Source organism: Sylvia atricapilla, chromosome 25 (genome assembly GCF_009819655.1).
Source record: "Sylvia atricapilla isolate bSylAtr1 chromosome 25, bSylAtr1.pri, whole genome shotgun sequence".
NCBI classification, from domain to species: Eukaryota; Metazoa; Chordata; class Aves; order Passeriformes; family Sylviidae; genus Sylvia; species Sylvia atricapilla.
Window position 1 is genome coordinate 5,646,836 of NC_089164.1, and position 16,862 is coordinate 5,663,697.

Genomic DNA, 16,862 nt, shown 5'->3' on the forward strand with positions numbered 1-16,862 from the left:
TGGGGCCAGCAATGACAGAGGGCTGGCATGAGCTCCCTGGCTGTGCCACTTAGGGTCTGGGTCGAGCAGCGTGGCTGAAATGTGCCCTTCTCTTGCTGCAAAAATCCCAGGATCCCTAGATGCTCCTGGTGGAAAAGGACAAAAGTCAGAGGGTCGACCAAAAAAATCGAAGTTTTATTAGTAAATCACTTGTCATAGAAATTGCTGTGTTAATCTCAGGTTTACTATCTAAGCCCACGGCAGTGGGGTTTGGATAAAGGGGAAGGAGGAAAGGGAAGAGAGAAAGGAAGAGGTGAATTAAAGAGAGGGGGAGAGAGTGATCCATCAATCAGTCAATCAGTCAATCAGCAGTCCTAGTTCCAGCCCGCTGGTGCCGCTGTCCGGCCCGGCCCAGGGGACTCCGGGGTCCTGCCGGGGAGGGTGGCATTCTCGGACAGGTTTCCCCAGCAGGAGCCAGGTTTCTCGCTTCCCACGCCGATGAGTTCTCCTGTACAGTCCCTCCTTTCGGACCCTCCCGAAATGGGTGGGAGCTTTGAGGGTGTTGCTGGTGTTGCCCGGCCTCCCTCCTGCGCTGCTGGAGAAACGCAGCGCCGGGCTGTGCTGATCCCCAGAACTACACGAGGAGGTCTGTCCCGGGGAATCGCTGCCGTGCCCCGCAGGGTCCCTTGTCAGCCCATCGTGCTGCTCCTCATCGTGCGGGCTTTTGTCATTCCCAGCTCTTCCCGAGCTGCTCGGGGCTGTTCCCTGTCCCGGGACGGCCGCGCCGCCGCGGTCCGCCGGGCCGCCAGGGGGCGCTGTGCGGGGCTGCCGGCCCGGCCCCGCCTCCCGGCGCGCGGTGCGTTTGGCGCGCGCGGCCCGCGGAGGGGGCGGCGATGGCGGGAGGCGGCGGCGGGCCCGGAGCCGGGCCGGTGGCGCAGGGGCTGAAGGAGGCGCTGGTGGAGACGCTGACGGGGATCCTGTGCCCGGTGCAGGCGGTGCGAGCCGCTGCTGAGGAGCAGGTGAAGGTGCTGGAGGTGACGGAGGGTGAGTGAGGGCCGCGCTGAGGGGATGGGGGGACCCCAGGCCGCCGCCGCAGCGATTCCCGGGACCGGCGCCTCATGGCTGCGCCCCGGCCTCGGCCGAAACTTCCAGTCTCATCGCTCGGGCCGACGGGAGCAGGCGGCCGTGGCTGGTTTCCTGCCGGCTGCCGGTGTGTGCTCCATGTCTCTCCAGGAATCACAGAAGAGTTGAGGCTGAAAGGGACCTTTGGAGACCATTCGGGCCAAGTCCTGGAGCAGGTGACACAGGGACACGTCCCGGTGGCTTTGGGATGTCTCCAGAGAGCGACCTCCCTGGGGATCTGTTCAGCGCTCTGCCTCCCTGAATGTAAAGGAGTTCTTCCTTATGTGGAGTTGGAACTTCTTGTGATTTAGTTTATTCCTCCTTGTCCTGTCGCTGGACACCACGGAAAAGACTCTGGCACCAACCTCTTTGCGCCCGCCGCGGAGGTGCTTTGTATGCACTGCTGAGATTTCTTTCTCAGTCTTCTCTAGACCAAAACAAGCCCAGCTCCCACCATCTGTGCTCACCAGAGAGATGCTCCAGGCCCCTCGTCATCTTTGTGGGCTCACGGGAGCCGCTCCATCAGCCCCGTGTCTTTCTCCGGGGCGGCCCGGGGACACGGGCTGGCTCCGGCCTGCGGCGGGCTCCCGGCGGGGCGTGTTCCCGGCTGCTCTGCTCAGGGGGCTGCAGGGCTTTGGGACTGGGGCTGGGCTGCCGTGGGAGATCTGGGCACCACGGAGCGCTCAGAGCTCACCGGGGCTAGGACGTGGAGGGGCTGGGTGGTGAAGTGGCAGGGCCGTTGCTCTGGGTTCCTTGTTCCACCTCAGCTGGAGCCCTTCCATCTCAGACCCTGCCCTACTCCCACAGCTGTCTTCTTCACCTCCAGATGTGTGTCCTGGTGTGTGCCCGTGTCCTGCAGGTTGTCCTCTGTACATGGTGTGTTTGAGGTTAGAGTGGTTAGGATGTAGCTGTGCCCTCATCCAGTGTGAAACTCCAGTGATGGAGCTCCACTCTCTCTTATGGAAAGCTGAGGACAAGCAGGACAGTGGAGCTGAATGGCAACTGGTCTATGGCTTTGAAAAGAAAAATTTTAAATGAGCAAATAGTCCAAGTTCAAGCAGTGTCTCTAATCATTCCATTACTCTTTGGCCTTTTTCTGGTGGCATTAGGTTAGTTCACGCATTAGCTGCTTTTTCTTTATGGAAGGTACATTTAAAAACATATTAATGCTGACATTCTTTTGCTTCAGCCCAATGACTGGAGTTTGTAGAAACCACAGGAAGATTTGCAGATGACCTGCTGTGACGGGAACTGGAGAGTGCAGCACTGCAACCCTGAAGTTTTGTCTGTGGCCTGGCAGCTTGATGGGCTGGTTTGGCGACCCTCCTGGAAATTTTGCCTTACCTTTAGTCTGATTGCAGTATTCTGAAGGTGTTTTGTGAAGTGTTTCTGCTCCTGAACTTCAGCTCAGAAGTGTTACCAGAGGCAGTTTGTGGTACAAAGAAGGAAGGTGTAAAGACGAGACAGGGCCAAGAGTGGTGTTGTGATTTTGCTGCTCTGGGAGTGAAGGCAGGCAGATTGTTTGACAAAATATTTGTTGTTGTGCGTTCCCTTAATGTGCTTGTACCACACTCAGCTTTTCCTGGCATTACCAGGAATTCTGTGTGTTTCCCCCACAGCTCTTGGAGTCTTATTGAGTGGTTTGATGACATTGCAGCAACACAAGTCTGGAAGTGCTGGGAGGTTCATTGACTGTAGAGCCTTGGCCTTCGCAGCTACTACTTCAGTGGCAGCTTCTCCCCAAAGAGTCTGAACTTTCCATAGTCTGTTTGGGTGACAGATTTCCAGAGAAGAATGTTTTCTGAGGATTGTAGGCAATGGATGTCCCTGAGGTGCCTTTAAAAACCCAGGATTGCAGAATTGCATTTAGTGGATATTAGGGTAAGAGGAATGGAGTAATCAGCCCTTCTGTTTTGTCATGGTTTTACAAATCTGCTGAAGTCCCCAATATTTCTCTGCAGTTGTAGGGCCAGAACTCTGAGGTCTGGTGCAGGATCTGTCCCTGTGACCTGGAGGAGGCTGCAGAACACCTTCACAAGCAGTTTGCAGGTGACACCAAACTGGAGGAGAGGTGGTTGATGTCCTGAGGGCAGAGCTGCTGTCCAGAGAGCCCTGCAGGAGCAGAGCCAGAGGAATCCAGCAAGGACAGATGGCATGTTCTGCTCCTGGGACATTCCACTGCCGGGATGTGGGTCAGGCACTGCCCGGGGAGCAGCTTTGGGACTAAGGGCCAGGAAATAGCAGTGGCTAGTGAGCTGGACAGGGCGTGCAGTGTGCCCTGCAGGCCACCTGCCGGGCTGTGTGAGCAGGAGCAGAGGCAGTGATCAGCCCTCTCTGGTCAGTGCTCCTTAGACCACAACTGGAATTCCCGGGCGGTTTTGCCCCCATCTCCCGTGATGAGACACAGCAACAAACGGGAGTGAGTTCAGCAAAGGGTCATGGGTTGGGTTGAGGAATTACAGCACTCACCACATGAGGTGATGCTGGGGTTGAGGGGTTTTCCACTGCAGAAGCAAGAGGGTTTTGGGGGCGGGTCTGACAGCAGCTTCTGGTAATTATGAGGAGATTGTCAGGACACTGAGAGGTGGGGGAGGATGAGGGTTAAATGGGCACAAACTTGAAACAAGAGGTTCCAAGTGGATATAAGGAGTTTTTAAGCAGATTGTCTGTAGAAGCTGTGTTATTTCCATCCTTGAGTATCTCCAGGACCTGCCTAGAAAATCTGAGCACCCTGGTCTAATGCTGCAGGTTCTGCTTTGATCATGGGGGTTTGATTGGAAACCTCTCGAGGTCTCTTTCAGGGAATTATTTTGCACACCTTTGATTCCTCCTCTCTTGTATTAGTTAAGCAGCATGGGAAGAATAAGCTATATTCTCCATTCTGTGCTGTCTTTGGTATTTGGAAGCTTGCAAAAACCAAGAGGAGGAGCTACAGGTGTCTGGTGTGTGCCAGAACTGTATTATTGAGGTAGAGGAATGTAGATCATATGTGTCACAAATACATTAAAAGACCAAAGAATGTATCATTTGGCAGCGTACTGAAGTAGAAGTGAAGGAGTAGGAAAGAGCACAAGTGTTGGCACTTTTAATGCAAACAAAAGAAAGTAGGGCAAAAAGAGATTGAGGAAGAACTAGTTAAAGTCATAAAAACTTAAAATGCTTTCAAATGTTGCAGAAGCTTTAAACACCTCTGCACCTCTCAGAGGTGTTCAAAGCCAGGGACTGACTTGGGAAGGTACATTCAGTACAGAAGGACTGCAGAAGAGCTAAATTCCTTGTGCTGATATTGACTTGACTTGTGACATTAAGGAGTCTCTACAGGAGACATGCTGGGGAATCCATGTCAGATTGAAGCCTGAGCAGAAGCAGTTCCACTCTCCAGTTTGCCATAAACAGCAGGTGCTAAGGAATGGATCTCCCAGAGTTTAGAGGGACTCAGACATTCAATTACTGTGCAAAAGTTGGGCTGTGAAACTCACCACTTAGGGACCAACTAAGTATTAAGCTGGTAAACATGGGGCAGCCTTTAGTGAGGGCTCCAAGGCAAGGAGCAGCAGGGGCTGGTGCAGGGGAGTGGGTGTGGGTTTTGCACTGCCTGTTATGGTTAAAATTCAGCAGGGATGGGAAGAGACAGGCACATGAAATTTTTGTGGCAGGAGAATTGTTTGTAGGAGTGCTGGGACTCACAAAAAGCCCATAGGAAGTTCACTTGCTGAAACTTTTTGCAGAAACTGAGCTGCTGAGCACAGCTTTAGACTGGCAGGGTCAGGATTAAGCTGAGCTGCTCAGCACATCTGTAAATGATGTGGAACGAAGTGAATAGTGGTGGGACAAAGTTGCTGATAGTGCTGCCCAGTCTGGCCAGAGTGGGAATCAGTGGCACAAATTACAGGATGATTTTACAAGGTGTGTTGAGTGCAGATACTGAAGCGAGTCAGTGTCGGTCAGCAGAGTGGTGTTGGGGGAGGGGGAGACAGTCCAGATAATTCCCTAAAAAGTTATGGGCGGTCCTAAGTATTGCCCTTGGGCGAAGAAATCCCATTGTCCGTGTGGAGAGTTCCCTGAAAATACCCAATCACTGCTCTGTCATGCTCCAAAAAGCCAAATGGACCGTTAAGAAGGGAATAGAGAACAAAGCCGACATAAATTCCTCGTGCCTGTGCTGCACGCATTGCTGGCCTGCTGCTTTGGCAGGGATCAAGCAGGGCAGCAAAAAGGCAGCACAGACACTCACAGAGGTGTGAAAAAGCTTCCTTTTTTTCAAAGGACCATTGGCTTTTCTGCCTGGGAAAGAGTTAGCAGAGATGGAGGCCCTGAAATAATAAGCTACAGAGAAGATGAGTTAGGAGGGATTGTTTGTGGCTTCTCATAAAGCTGAGATCACAGAATCATGGAATATCTTGGGCTGTCAGGGAAAATGAATCAGAAGCAGCAGAATTAGGCTGTTGCCCCAGTATGCAAGCTGTGGAATTCATTGCTGCTGGATATTAGAAGTGGAAATGGTTTTAAAATGATTTAACATTTCTGGAGGAAGAAACTCATCAAGAACCGTTGAACACAGTGATTGGATATAACACCCACTTCAGGAGGTTCCTAATGCCAGCATTTCCTGGGGAGTGTTGGGGCAGCATTGCTCTGCCCCCACCTCTTTCCCTAAGCTGCTCACAGACTGGGCTGTATAATGTGGTTAAGCCAATGCAGCTGTTGGCTCTCCTATGTGGTGTGTGCTGCCCTCTCCTCCAAGCAGGTTTTAGCCAGGTCAGGATGGTTCAGGTGTTTAGAGGATGCAGTTGAGCTCCCTGAAGCAGGGTGACAGTGGATCTGGCCAGTGCTTGTGGAAGGAGATGAGTAAGCATGCACAGTCTGAGCCTCTGGAACAGGCTGAGCTGTTTGAGGGGTGTCTCCTGTCTGACTCCATACGTCTGGTCTGGAGGAATATGGGATGTCTCCTCTGGATTAAGGACATGGTAGCAGTTTCTTCCCACCGTGTCACCCTTTGGCAACTGCCAGACATGTCCTCAGCCACCAATCTCTCACCTTCTTCTGCAACTTCTTTCTCCTGAGGAAACAGACACCACTTGCAGCTTGGGAATGGAAGATGCATTACTGTCATTCTCTGGAAAGAAGAGAATTCACCTGGTGACCTTTGTTGTCTCTGGATTTTAGTGGAACATAAATACAAGCAATGCCTGAGACAGCAGGGGGAAGGCAGAGAGCTGCAGCTGTGGGGTGGTGCTGCTGTGAGCGTGTCAAACTTGTCTTGGCTGTTGTATCAGCATGTTGCTGGTGAAAGTGGGGCTTCTATTCCCTTTATCTGGTCCATTCAGGTAGCACCACCTGATGCACAATGGTGTGCACTACTGCCAGTGTCATATGACCTGAGGTTAATTACCCAATGTGGAAAAATGATCTGTCCCTCTAAGCCTTACTGTAGTGGGGAACATGTGTGGAGCCCAAGTCATCTCCAGGAGTGCCAGAGCAGGGCAGTGACACTCTGAGGGGAGTTCATGTCCAGCAGGAGGGGCCCAGACTGCTGAGAATCACAGACTGTTCTGAGTTGGAATGGACCCACAAGGATCATCCAGTCCAACTCTGTTGAATGGCTTCCACCCTTCAGAGAGGAGCATTGTCTGCCACACAGTCCTCTAAATTATGTGGATAAGGAGGTTTAATGACAGCTTCTCAGGCAGTTGGAAAACACTGCTCCCTGCATTCCAGGTTAGATACCAGGTTTGATGTTTTATGGTGACAGTATTTAGTTTCTGAGCTGTTGGCTCTTGTGCTCTGGAAATGTGGTGAGACCTGAATGGCTCCAGGCTGGAGAATTGCCTTTCTCTTGCTTGTCTGCCTTATGTGTTTCTGTGTGTCCTTTGCACAGGTAGAAAGGCACCATAAGGGCATCTCCAGCATGGTTTATGTTGTGACACCCCATGTGTGAAAAGGTGCCTTCAGCTGAGTCCTTTACAAGGTTGTTTGTTGCCAGAAGCTGAGACGTGCAGGTGGCTGTGAAGATGGCACTGACCCTGGTAGATTGACTCGGGTCAGTCTGGGCATGCTGACCCTCTTGTCCATCTTGTTTGAGACTGGTCCTGTCTGGGAGACGACCAGTGCTTTGATTTGAATATGATTTCAGAATGGAAGACTGGCTTTATGGGTCTTATAAATGTTCTTTCATTATCTCCTCTTCCAGAGCAGGTGGGTCAGCACGATGCTTTAAAACTCGTTGATTCTCTGATGATATTTTCATGACACACTTTGCTGTCCATTTGTACCAGAACACCTACAGCTACCATAATGGTACAAAACATATTGCATCACTTGTGCTTCCCTGGTTCAGCATGGTTTTGCTTATGGTCAGCTCCTTCCCAACAGAACTGCTTTAATATGGCTTCAGGAGGGATTTCAGTGTTGCATCAGGTGCTCTGTGAATACATAATTTTATGCCATAAACCCAAACATTGTTTGGAAGGAGATTGTGGAGAACATAGAGACATGACCACAACGTGTGGTTGTGTGGTGCTCCTTTGGCTGTAACTTAAATTGTAGTAGAGTGAGTGAGGGGCAGAAATGAGTGGAAGTCCTGTGGGTGGATTGAGCTGAATTCATAACAGGAGTAAACTTTAACATTGAACTGATTTGTAACAGGGAAGTTGAAACAAGAAATGACCACATTGCAACATATGATACTGTCTGTCCAGAAGAAAGGTTATTCACAGCAGCAAACACAAATGTTTGCTCTGTGAAATGCTGCAGTTACCTTGAGTGTAGAGAGAAGTTCTGAAGAGGATTTCAAAGGAGGTACTTAAAATCAACACAGCTGCTGGAGAAGTGTGACCTCAGTCTTTCTGTCTTTTGCTGAGAAATGAGGAAAATATGAATGCAGTTTTAGAGGTGTGCAAACAAAAGGAGTGCTTCTGGAACAGTTCTTGAGCATTGTGATAGAGGATGAAGAAGTTCCTCAAAGCAGCGCATGTGCAGAGTGTCAGAACTCTGGCTAAGCATTAGATTCTTGCTTGATGTTTCCTCCTAGTCTGTCTGCAGATCCTCATCCTGTTCTGTGCTGGTCTGATCTTGTGGCTGACTCTGCTTTGGGCAGGAGATTGGACTGGGTGATCTCTCGAGGTTCCTTTCAACTCAAGTTGCTTTATGATGATGTTATTGAAAGCCAGTCCCATGGAAAACATATGTGCCTGTGTGGCTGAAGACCATTATGCACAAGGGTGGGCAAGTATTGGGTAAAGGGAAGCCAGTTTCTGGTGCTGCTGTGATGGTGGTGAGATCCAGCCTCTGCAGACCAAGTATTGCTTTAGTTTGGAGGGTCAGTGGCCATGGGGCCCTCTGGATTCACCAGACTGGCTGCAGCCCCTTCCTCCACCTCACCCTGACTCTGCCCTCAGCAGAGACCACAAAAGGGACCTTTAACAGCTTCTAAACCAGCTCTGTGTGGATGTGCTGAGCTGACTTTGTCAGTGCTGACCCACTTCAACTAGGCAGATAGGTGCAAAGATTCAGTAGAAACTTCTGCTCATTTATTCTTTCCTGCTTGCTTACTAGTAATTTTTGGGTTTATGTGGCTTAGTTTTGCAAAAATGTTGGGGGTGAAGAGGTTACATAAACTGGTTACATGGTAAATAGAACTTGTTGTGAAGGAGGTGGGTTTGATTTTATTAATATTGCAGTTAATGAAGAAGAGAAGCCGAGCTGGGGGAAAATGTTTTTGCTAAGGGCTCTCTATGCCAGCCCCTTCATTAAAAGCTTCTGATCTTTGATGTTTACAGACTTTATCTTGGGGAGAAGACTTGGTATTTCTGATATCTCAAATCTACAAAATATAAGTGAAGGAATCGCCTGTCGAGGTCCATTTGAACTGCATTTACCCATGATAAAGATAAAAGTTTCCAGCCAACTGGGAAAAAACCCAATCATAAACCAACCCTTTGAGAAAACAGGAGCCAGTGAGCTGTACAAGGATCAGTGTAATAGCAGTCCCTGGAAAGATTCTTGGAGCACCTCATTAGACAGCTTGTCAGTGTCTATAACAATAGGATAAATAGTTGCTACACAACTAGTTCTGTTTTATGTGATCCATTCTTGATAAATCCAGTTGATTTTGGTTTGACAGGAGAGCTGGCTTGTTGTTTAAACACGTGCTGGGTGTGAATGATCTGAATTCAGCAGGATTCCTGATAGGAATTTGCCACAATGGTAATTTATCAGTTAAGAAGATACAGTTTTATAATATTTTTAAGCAGGACATCGGGCTGAAAACCTGGGTGGGGGAGGAGAGGGTTGTCAGTGGCTTATTGTCACACCCAAGGGGTTTTTATGACAGAGCTCTTGGTCACTGCAGCAGTGAGTATTTCTGGTGTCCCAGCGATGGCGCTGCAGTCTGCCTGGGGAGCAGAACCAAGGTGATGGAAAATGGAGAGTCTAAATGTTGTGAATCACAGGCAGAGCACTGTATGCAGAGAGAATACATCAAATGCATGTATGTAAACAAATTAAGGATTGTGAACTAGAATACTGAGTTGTAGCTGTGTGAAGCTGTTGTGGTTACTCTGGCTTCCTTTATACCTATCTTTACTCTTTTTAGCTTTCCATTTATACTCTTTATACCCTTCCAGCTTAGCCTTTAAAGATGAGGCTGAAATGTAACGCCACACTTGAGCGTGAAAATCACAGATAGCATGTGGAATAATCACTGCTTCAGTAAAGAGAAGTATTATGTTAAGTACATCTTAGAATGAGGCTCCCTGCTTTCACAGCTGGGATAAGAGGGTTATTTTCCTCTTTCTTAAATGCATGATCTATGAAGAAAGGGTAAAGGAACTGGGTATGTTCAGTGTGTGCTGGGGAAAGTGAGAGGCAATTATCTCCCAACCCAGAAAAGCCTCTTAGCAGTGAGGTGGGTATTAGGAGACACTCAATAACCATTTGTGGAGCCCTCAGATGTGCTGCTGAGAGAAGTCGCAAAACTCCTTTTGAGAAGAATTTTCAGTCTGTTTTTGTCAGGGATGCTGTCAGCACCTTTAGCTTTTCTGCAGGAGGCAGGGTGTGCTGACAGGACCCCAGGGCATAACTTCTGTTCCACAGCTTGTAAGAACTAAAACGTCACAAATGTGTTTCTTAAGCAGACTAGTGAAATTAAATGAAGTATTTAGGACAGTTATCAGCTGCTTGGAACTTAAAATTGCAATTTTAAGCAAATTTATTGAGTTGTATGGATTTACCCTACCAGAATAGCTGCTCTTCCTGGCTTTTATTTCCTGTGCTCAGCATCAACACAATTGTTACAAGTCTTTGAATTTTGCCAAGCAAGCCTATGGAGCTTGCTTGGCAAGAAGCCACAAGAAGCTCTTGGTTTTTCTGGACAGATTCTTTGCAGGAGAAGGTCTCGCAGCCCCAAGGATCATCCAGGCAGTGCTGGTGTCACTGTGCTGGGCACAGTTTTCTTGGGAAGGAGTTTGGTGTGTCCTGGGCAGTCACAGGGTGAGGGCTGGGACAGCTGAAGTGATGCCTGCACTTCCCTGTGGATGAACCCAGGGTGTCCAAAAAGGGACTGCTGGCTGCCAGTGCTGCTGTCTTGCTTCATCCTGGATCTTTTCCATGCACCTCTCCTGTGCGAACTTGAGTAATGGTTTTACATCGTAGATAAGATTTTTATATATGTATTTAAAGTTTAAATAATTTGTTTGTTATTAGCCTGCATTGAAAAATTTTCTGCCCACGAGAGAAGAAAATAAGATGCCAAGACAATAAATGAAGTTTTTGTGGAGAACACAGGGAAGAATTAATGCTCATGATTTATTTGAGTAGCTGTGCTTTGGAATTGCCTTCTCCTTCCTACATATGAGTCACTCAATTGGTATTATGTCCTTCTGCAAAAATCTTGATGACTTTTGTTCTGTGGCAATAAAAATTACAATACCAATATTTGGGGTTTTTTCCTTGCAGAATTTGGTGTTCATTTAGCAGAACTGACTGTGGATCCTCAGGGAGCTCTGGCCATCCGGCAGGTGAGTTTGCCTGGAACTGCAGAAAGAATTTTGATGGTGATTTCCTTGGTTTTTAAAATATTCTTCCATGTTTTCAGGTGAAAAATTGGAAGTAGCTTTCTGTTACTGTTTCTCCACTTTCTTTTACATTTCTCTAGGGTCTTTCTTTCAACATTATTCAGGTGTTACACTCTTACATTTTTTTTAAAAAAATTTTTTGGACTTAATAAACCTGGTGCTGAGACAATACTGTACTAGAAGTGCACACAACTTAGGAGGTGGCTGGTAGACATCAGCAAGCAGAAGTGTGCCTTCTCTTTGCAGAAGCTTTTTCTGTAGATGTTTTCCTCCTTGGAAAGTAAGTTTTGATTCTGTATCTCTTTAGTTACTTTGTGACCTGTATCTTGTGCCTTTTTAGAGCTGCTGCCTTGGGTCGGTGCTGTGCAGACCATTGTTCTGACCCAGCAGTTCTTTTTACTGCAGTAACTTTGTGGTCCACTTCGTGGATTTTTTGCATTTTTGGCAAGTCTTGATGCCCCTGTAAAAGAAGCATGGTGGGACAGGAGGCTGAGCAAATGGGTCAGGAGTGATCATTGCACCAGGATATGTCTCTGATTCCTGACCTCTCTCCTGATACAGCTGGCATCTGTTATTCTGAAACAGTATGTGGAAACTCACTGGTGCTCTCAGTCGGAAAAGTTTAGACCTCCAGAGACCACAGAAAGGGTAAGACTTGGTTTCATGTTATCTACTCTGAAACACTTTATCCATCAAGGATATTAATTCTGTAGGCAGTTAAAGAAGTACCAGTGCCCTTGTGTATTTGGAGAATTAATGGCTTCAGTTAAGGTTTTTTGATATTTTCCACTTCAAAAATCTGTTTTCAGTTGCTTAAAAGACCGCTGGGCTTGAGAAACTTGGGCTGCTTCCTGTAGGGAAAGTTCAGCCACAATGCTCCTGCTACTCTCAGAACAAGACTAGAAGAAAAGCTGCTTCCTAAGTTTCACAAATACTGATTCTGGCACTCCTTTTTTGGAGATTTGCTAAATTTTTTGTTATACATCTTGGGACTTAAAGGTTATTTTCCCGTGACAAATTTTAGTTTAAAGCTGCTGGATTTCATTAAGAGTCTGTTCAGCAGGAGTATTTAACAGCTAGGATGGCCAGAGATTCCAGCCTTTTTCACTGACTGTTGATTGAAGCATCTTTCATATCTAGGGTATGATTCATCCCATCCAGAGATAATTGCTTGAATTATGCCCCAGAAGTGGCTTTTATTTTTTCCTGTCCCTTCAGGGCTGAGTGACTGTTCTTGTTTACTGAAATCTTCCAAAGTAAGCAAACATAGTCCCTGACACTGGAGCTGGGATTTATCTCAGCTCACCCTGGATATTTTCCATGTAGATCTGTACATCTTGTGTAGTTGCAGCTGTGAGCTATTTACTCTGTGCTTGTCTGATGCTGTGTGTGAGATGATGCTGTGTTAAAACACACCATGCAGTTTTCCCTAAAAAATTACGGGGTGTAGTGTGCAGGAGTGTTTTTGTCTCCTGGGTGTTCATTTTGTAAAACCAATATTGAACCAATATCAGGATACAGCCATAGGTCTAGATTTTCTTCATCAGATTACGCTATGGCTGTGGATCTACTCTAAACGCTGTTGTTTCCTACAGGCGAAAGTTGCAATCAGGGAGCTGCTGCCCAACGGGCTGCGGGAGTCCATCAGCAAGGTGCGCTCGAGCGTGGCCTACGCCGTGTCAGCCATTGCCCACTGGGACTGGCCCGAGGCCTGGCCCGAGCTCTTCAACCTCCTCATGGAGATGCTGGTCAGCGGAGATGTCAATGCAGTGCACGGGGCCATGAGAGTGCTCACAGGTGTGTGGGTGCCCTGGCTGGGCGAGCTTGCTGTGGGAAGCTCTTTAGGCTTTTCCTTGTGCCAGTGTTCTGTCACGTTTCGTGCAAATTGAAGAAATCGGAATTTTCTTCCTCTCTTCCCCTTGGCCTGGTGCCTGTCACTGGCTGTGGAATCGTGTCCTCAGCAGGTGTCATGAGAGCTGGGGAAGGAGGTGCTGTGCTGCAGGTTAAAACTCAGCAGGGACTTGGATTGTAACACCCTGTTTTCCAGATAACTACAGTTTCTGGTGTGATATTTTTCTGCTTGCCTTTGAGGATTGCCTCAGGTAGATCAGGTGACCCTAGTCTAGTAAAGTGCAAATCAACGTGGTTCAATACACTTAGTGTTTCCCAATGGTTCTATTGTTGCTGTTCTCTACAAATTGGATTTCTTTTAAGAACTTCTCTTCCTTTTCCATTTTTTAGAATTTACCCGAGAAGTGACAGACATACAGATGCCACTTGTAGCTCCAGTTATTCTTCCAGAGATGTATAAAATTTTCACAATGGCAGAGGTATGGTCTTCACAGGGAGGTTGGTATTGGATGAAATTAGTGGGAATATTTCTTGAAACAGAGAAAGTCCAGATTTAATGTCATACTGTAGTATGACTTAGACTTAAAGGATTTTCTTGATGATGGCAGCTAATGTTTCAACAGAAAAGTTGAAGTCAATAATAAAATAATAGAATAAAGCTAAAGCAAAAATGAAATACAGTTAAAAGATAATTAAAGGAAGTGTCTTTTGCAAGAAGAATGTTGTGTTCCTGATGTTTAACTTTTCTCTAGGTGTATGGGATTCGCACGAGGTCACGTGCGGTGGAGATATTTACCACGTGTGCCCACATGATCTGTAACATGGAGGAGCTGGAAAAGGCAAGAATTTAACTTGACATATAAGATACTTTGAATTCAAACTGAGTGACGTTCTAAATAATGGTTAATATGGAAATGAAACATTGGAAAATTACATACTGTGTCAGCTGGAATTTGGGGGTAGAGGCTGTAATTCAATACATGTAAAGTACCTGACTCTGCTTTACATGCATGCCTTGATAGTGGGACTTGATTTCCATAATTAAGGTTATTTTATGGTTTATCAACAGACATGTTTGTAAGAGCTCAGGAAAGGGAGGAGTCAGCATGGGGAGGAGGTAGAGTATCATCCCTTTGTTTGGAAATGCCTGGTGTGTGTCCCAGTCACCTGCTGGGCCTTGGGCACCTGGGTGACAGCAGACCTTTGGGTGAGGCTTTGGTTCCAGACTCCCAGAGCTTCACCCGTGCTTCAGGAGGTGCCTTGGCCTTGTGTTCCTGAAGGGGTGAGGGAAGCCAAACCCAGCCCAGTTTTGGAAGAATAGGTGCTAAGAAACAAATGCAGCAGTCAAGCAGCTTTATTCATGAGTCTCCTGTCTGGCTCCAGCTGAGCACATCTGCATTTTAAAGGGCCTTTGGCAAGTGGCTTTTCCAGCACTCCCAGACAATAAATGGTTATTTTTTACTTTTTGGGGTGTAAGGATAGGGAAGGGTGACTCAATCTAGCAGCTGGTCACTGCTGAGTGGCTCAGTGGGCTGTTCCCTCCCTGTTTGCACAGGGAGCAATCCAGTGCAGACTTTTGGAAAGTTCTGGTAATTGCACTGTGTCTATACTGCCTTGACAAGGTTATTCATGCACTATGTGGTGCAGCTGCTACTGGTATCCAAGAGATAGTATTAGGTCCTCACTCTTATTCTGGAGAAGGGCTGAAGGTGTCCTTTACATTGAATCCTAAACCTTTTCTATTGAAATTTTACTTAAAAGATAAAGGGAATCTTTTTGTAAATGGAATTTCCTAATTGATTTAAACATAGGACTTCACTGTCCTAGCTAGGGAGTTAAGAGAAATAATCTCAATAAAATTATATTGGTCCTGTATTACTTGCTCTGCCAAGGACTGCTTATGGAGTGCTCTGACATCTGGAAAAATACTTGCTGCATTTTCCTAGGAAGAATCATCCTGTAAATCTTCAGGCCAGCTGTTGATACTCAGCTTGTTTGGTTTGGGGGATGGAGGCTCTGCAGGGAGATAAATGCCAGCCGCAGTGTTTGGAGTAATTGTGTGTGATGGAGCCACCCCAGGTTGGTTTTGTAGCCTGGGGGTGCTGGGGTGCAGGGCAGGATTCAGCTGGTCGAATGGGATGCCTCTCTCAGAGGGGGTGAGCACTGCTCCTGGGACTCTCCAGACTGGATTGTCTGGATCTCTCTTGAGACTCCAAAGTAATGAGTTTGGATGCATGTGTTTTGTGGCAGCCTGTGCTGTGGGGTTCTGAAGAGTGGGATTCAGCTGAGCTTAGTTCCTAACACGGAGAGCCCAAGTGATGTCTGAAACAGCTTTCATGTGACTTTGCAATATTCTGCACTTGCCATGAGTTTCTCTTCTATTTTGTACCAGAAAAGTGCAATTGCTGTTGCTTATAGTGCTTTACCTGTCAGATGTGGGGGTTCTGCATCTGGTATTCAGCTGTGCTTGCATTGTCTGTAACCAGGGTGCTGCTAAGGTCCTGATTTTCCCTGTGGTGCAGCAGTTCACAGAAGCCTTTGTCCAGGCCCTGCAGATGCCTGATGGACCAACATCGGACAGTGGGTTCAAGATGGAAGTTTTAAAGGTGAGTCACTTAGGGCTGATTAAGTGAGAAAGAATTGAATACCAACACACTCAGATGTGCTGGAAAACAAACTCAGGTGGCATATCTCCTAGTATTGCTCGTGGTATGAACAGTGAAGGCTTTTGGCTCCCAGCACCATCCACAGTGAAATAAATTGCTTGCCTGTACTGAAGGTACCTATGCTGAGATCCGTGAGGATCTGTCTGTAAAATGATCCACAGGAATCTGGTCCATAGGACCATCTGTCCTTGTCATTTGCTGATTTAATGTATTTTGGGTATGTCTTGTACACCATAATCTGTAGTTAAATACCAGTCTTTTTTAAAGCTGCTGCAGAATTCTGCTGCAGTGAAGTTGTAAAAGTTTATTAACTGCAGGTGATTTTCTGGAACTTGCCTGGTTTTTAATGCTTAATGATCTCTGAGAAAGAGAGATGGAAGGTCTTTGTACTGTCATGGTTTCCTGGAGAAAGGAGATTGGATTGGAGAGCTCTGTATGCATGGGGATGAGAGCCAGTGCAGACTCCTGTAATGACTTGGGAAGCACTGGGAGTGGAGCCTGCAGCATGGGAGAGCTACGAGCCAAAAGCATCAGTGTGGTGGTTTCACATCTGCCAAATTTGTTTGCTAACTGGGAGATAGGATTTTTGGGAGGAAAAGACAAAAGCATGCTCAATTTAGAAGTAAAAACAAATAGATTTTATTAATATACACTAAGAGAAGAAAATAAGAAAAGAAAGAAAACAACACAAATTAATTTCTAAAACCAACCCTTTCTCCCACTACAAACTGCTCATTTTCTACCAACAATGTAAAGAGGCAAAACTCAGAACTCCAGGTCAGTACCACTTAGAGAAGTCTTTCATTCAGTCTTAAAGAGAGAGAAGTCTCTCCTGTTGTTTGGTAATGTTCCACAAGAGAAAACGGTCTGCTTGTGGCTTCCAACTCACAAGCTGCAAGCTTGCCTGCCCAGGACAATCTGCAGTTGTGGAACTTCCATATCATGTAGCCTTTCCCATGACTACATATGGGCCATGGACTCATAGATTGGGGTGGCACTTTTTAAAAATGAGCTGTTTCAAAAAAACAGAGGATCTTTTTTCAACTCAGGGAACGAGATCATCTTCTCACTTCTTCACTGGCAGAGGGCTTCTCATCTCTGTTCAGTCTCTCAGGGGGTCACAAAAAATCACAGCTGCTAATTCAATATTCACTCAGTTCATCACATATAC

The 16,862-nt window shown here is 46.9% G+C and overlaps 1 protein-coding gene across 1 annotated transcript in view; it reads left to right on the forward strand.

Moving 5' to 3' along the window:
- The first annotated feature begins 856 nt into the window (after positions 1-856).
- Positions 857-16,862, forward strand: part of IPO9 (importin 9) — a 40,096-nt gene continuing 24,090 nt past the window's right edge. Inside the window, exons 1-7 of the mRNA XM_066335872.1 lie at positions 857-1,023; positions 11,056-11,117; positions 11,736-11,822; positions 12,770-12,971; positions 13,416-13,504; positions 13,778-13,864; positions 15,512-15,631. Of these exons, the coding sequence (XP_066191969.1) occupies positions 873-1,023; positions 11,056-11,117; positions 11,736-11,822; positions 12,770-12,971; positions 13,416-13,504; positions 13,778-13,864; positions 15,512-15,631 (798 nt within the window). The 5' untranslated portion in view covers positions 857-872. The remainder of the gene's footprint in view (positions 1,024-11,055; positions 11,118-11,735; positions 11,823-12,769; positions 12,972-13,415; positions 13,505-13,777; positions 13,865-15,511; positions 15,632-16,862) is intronic.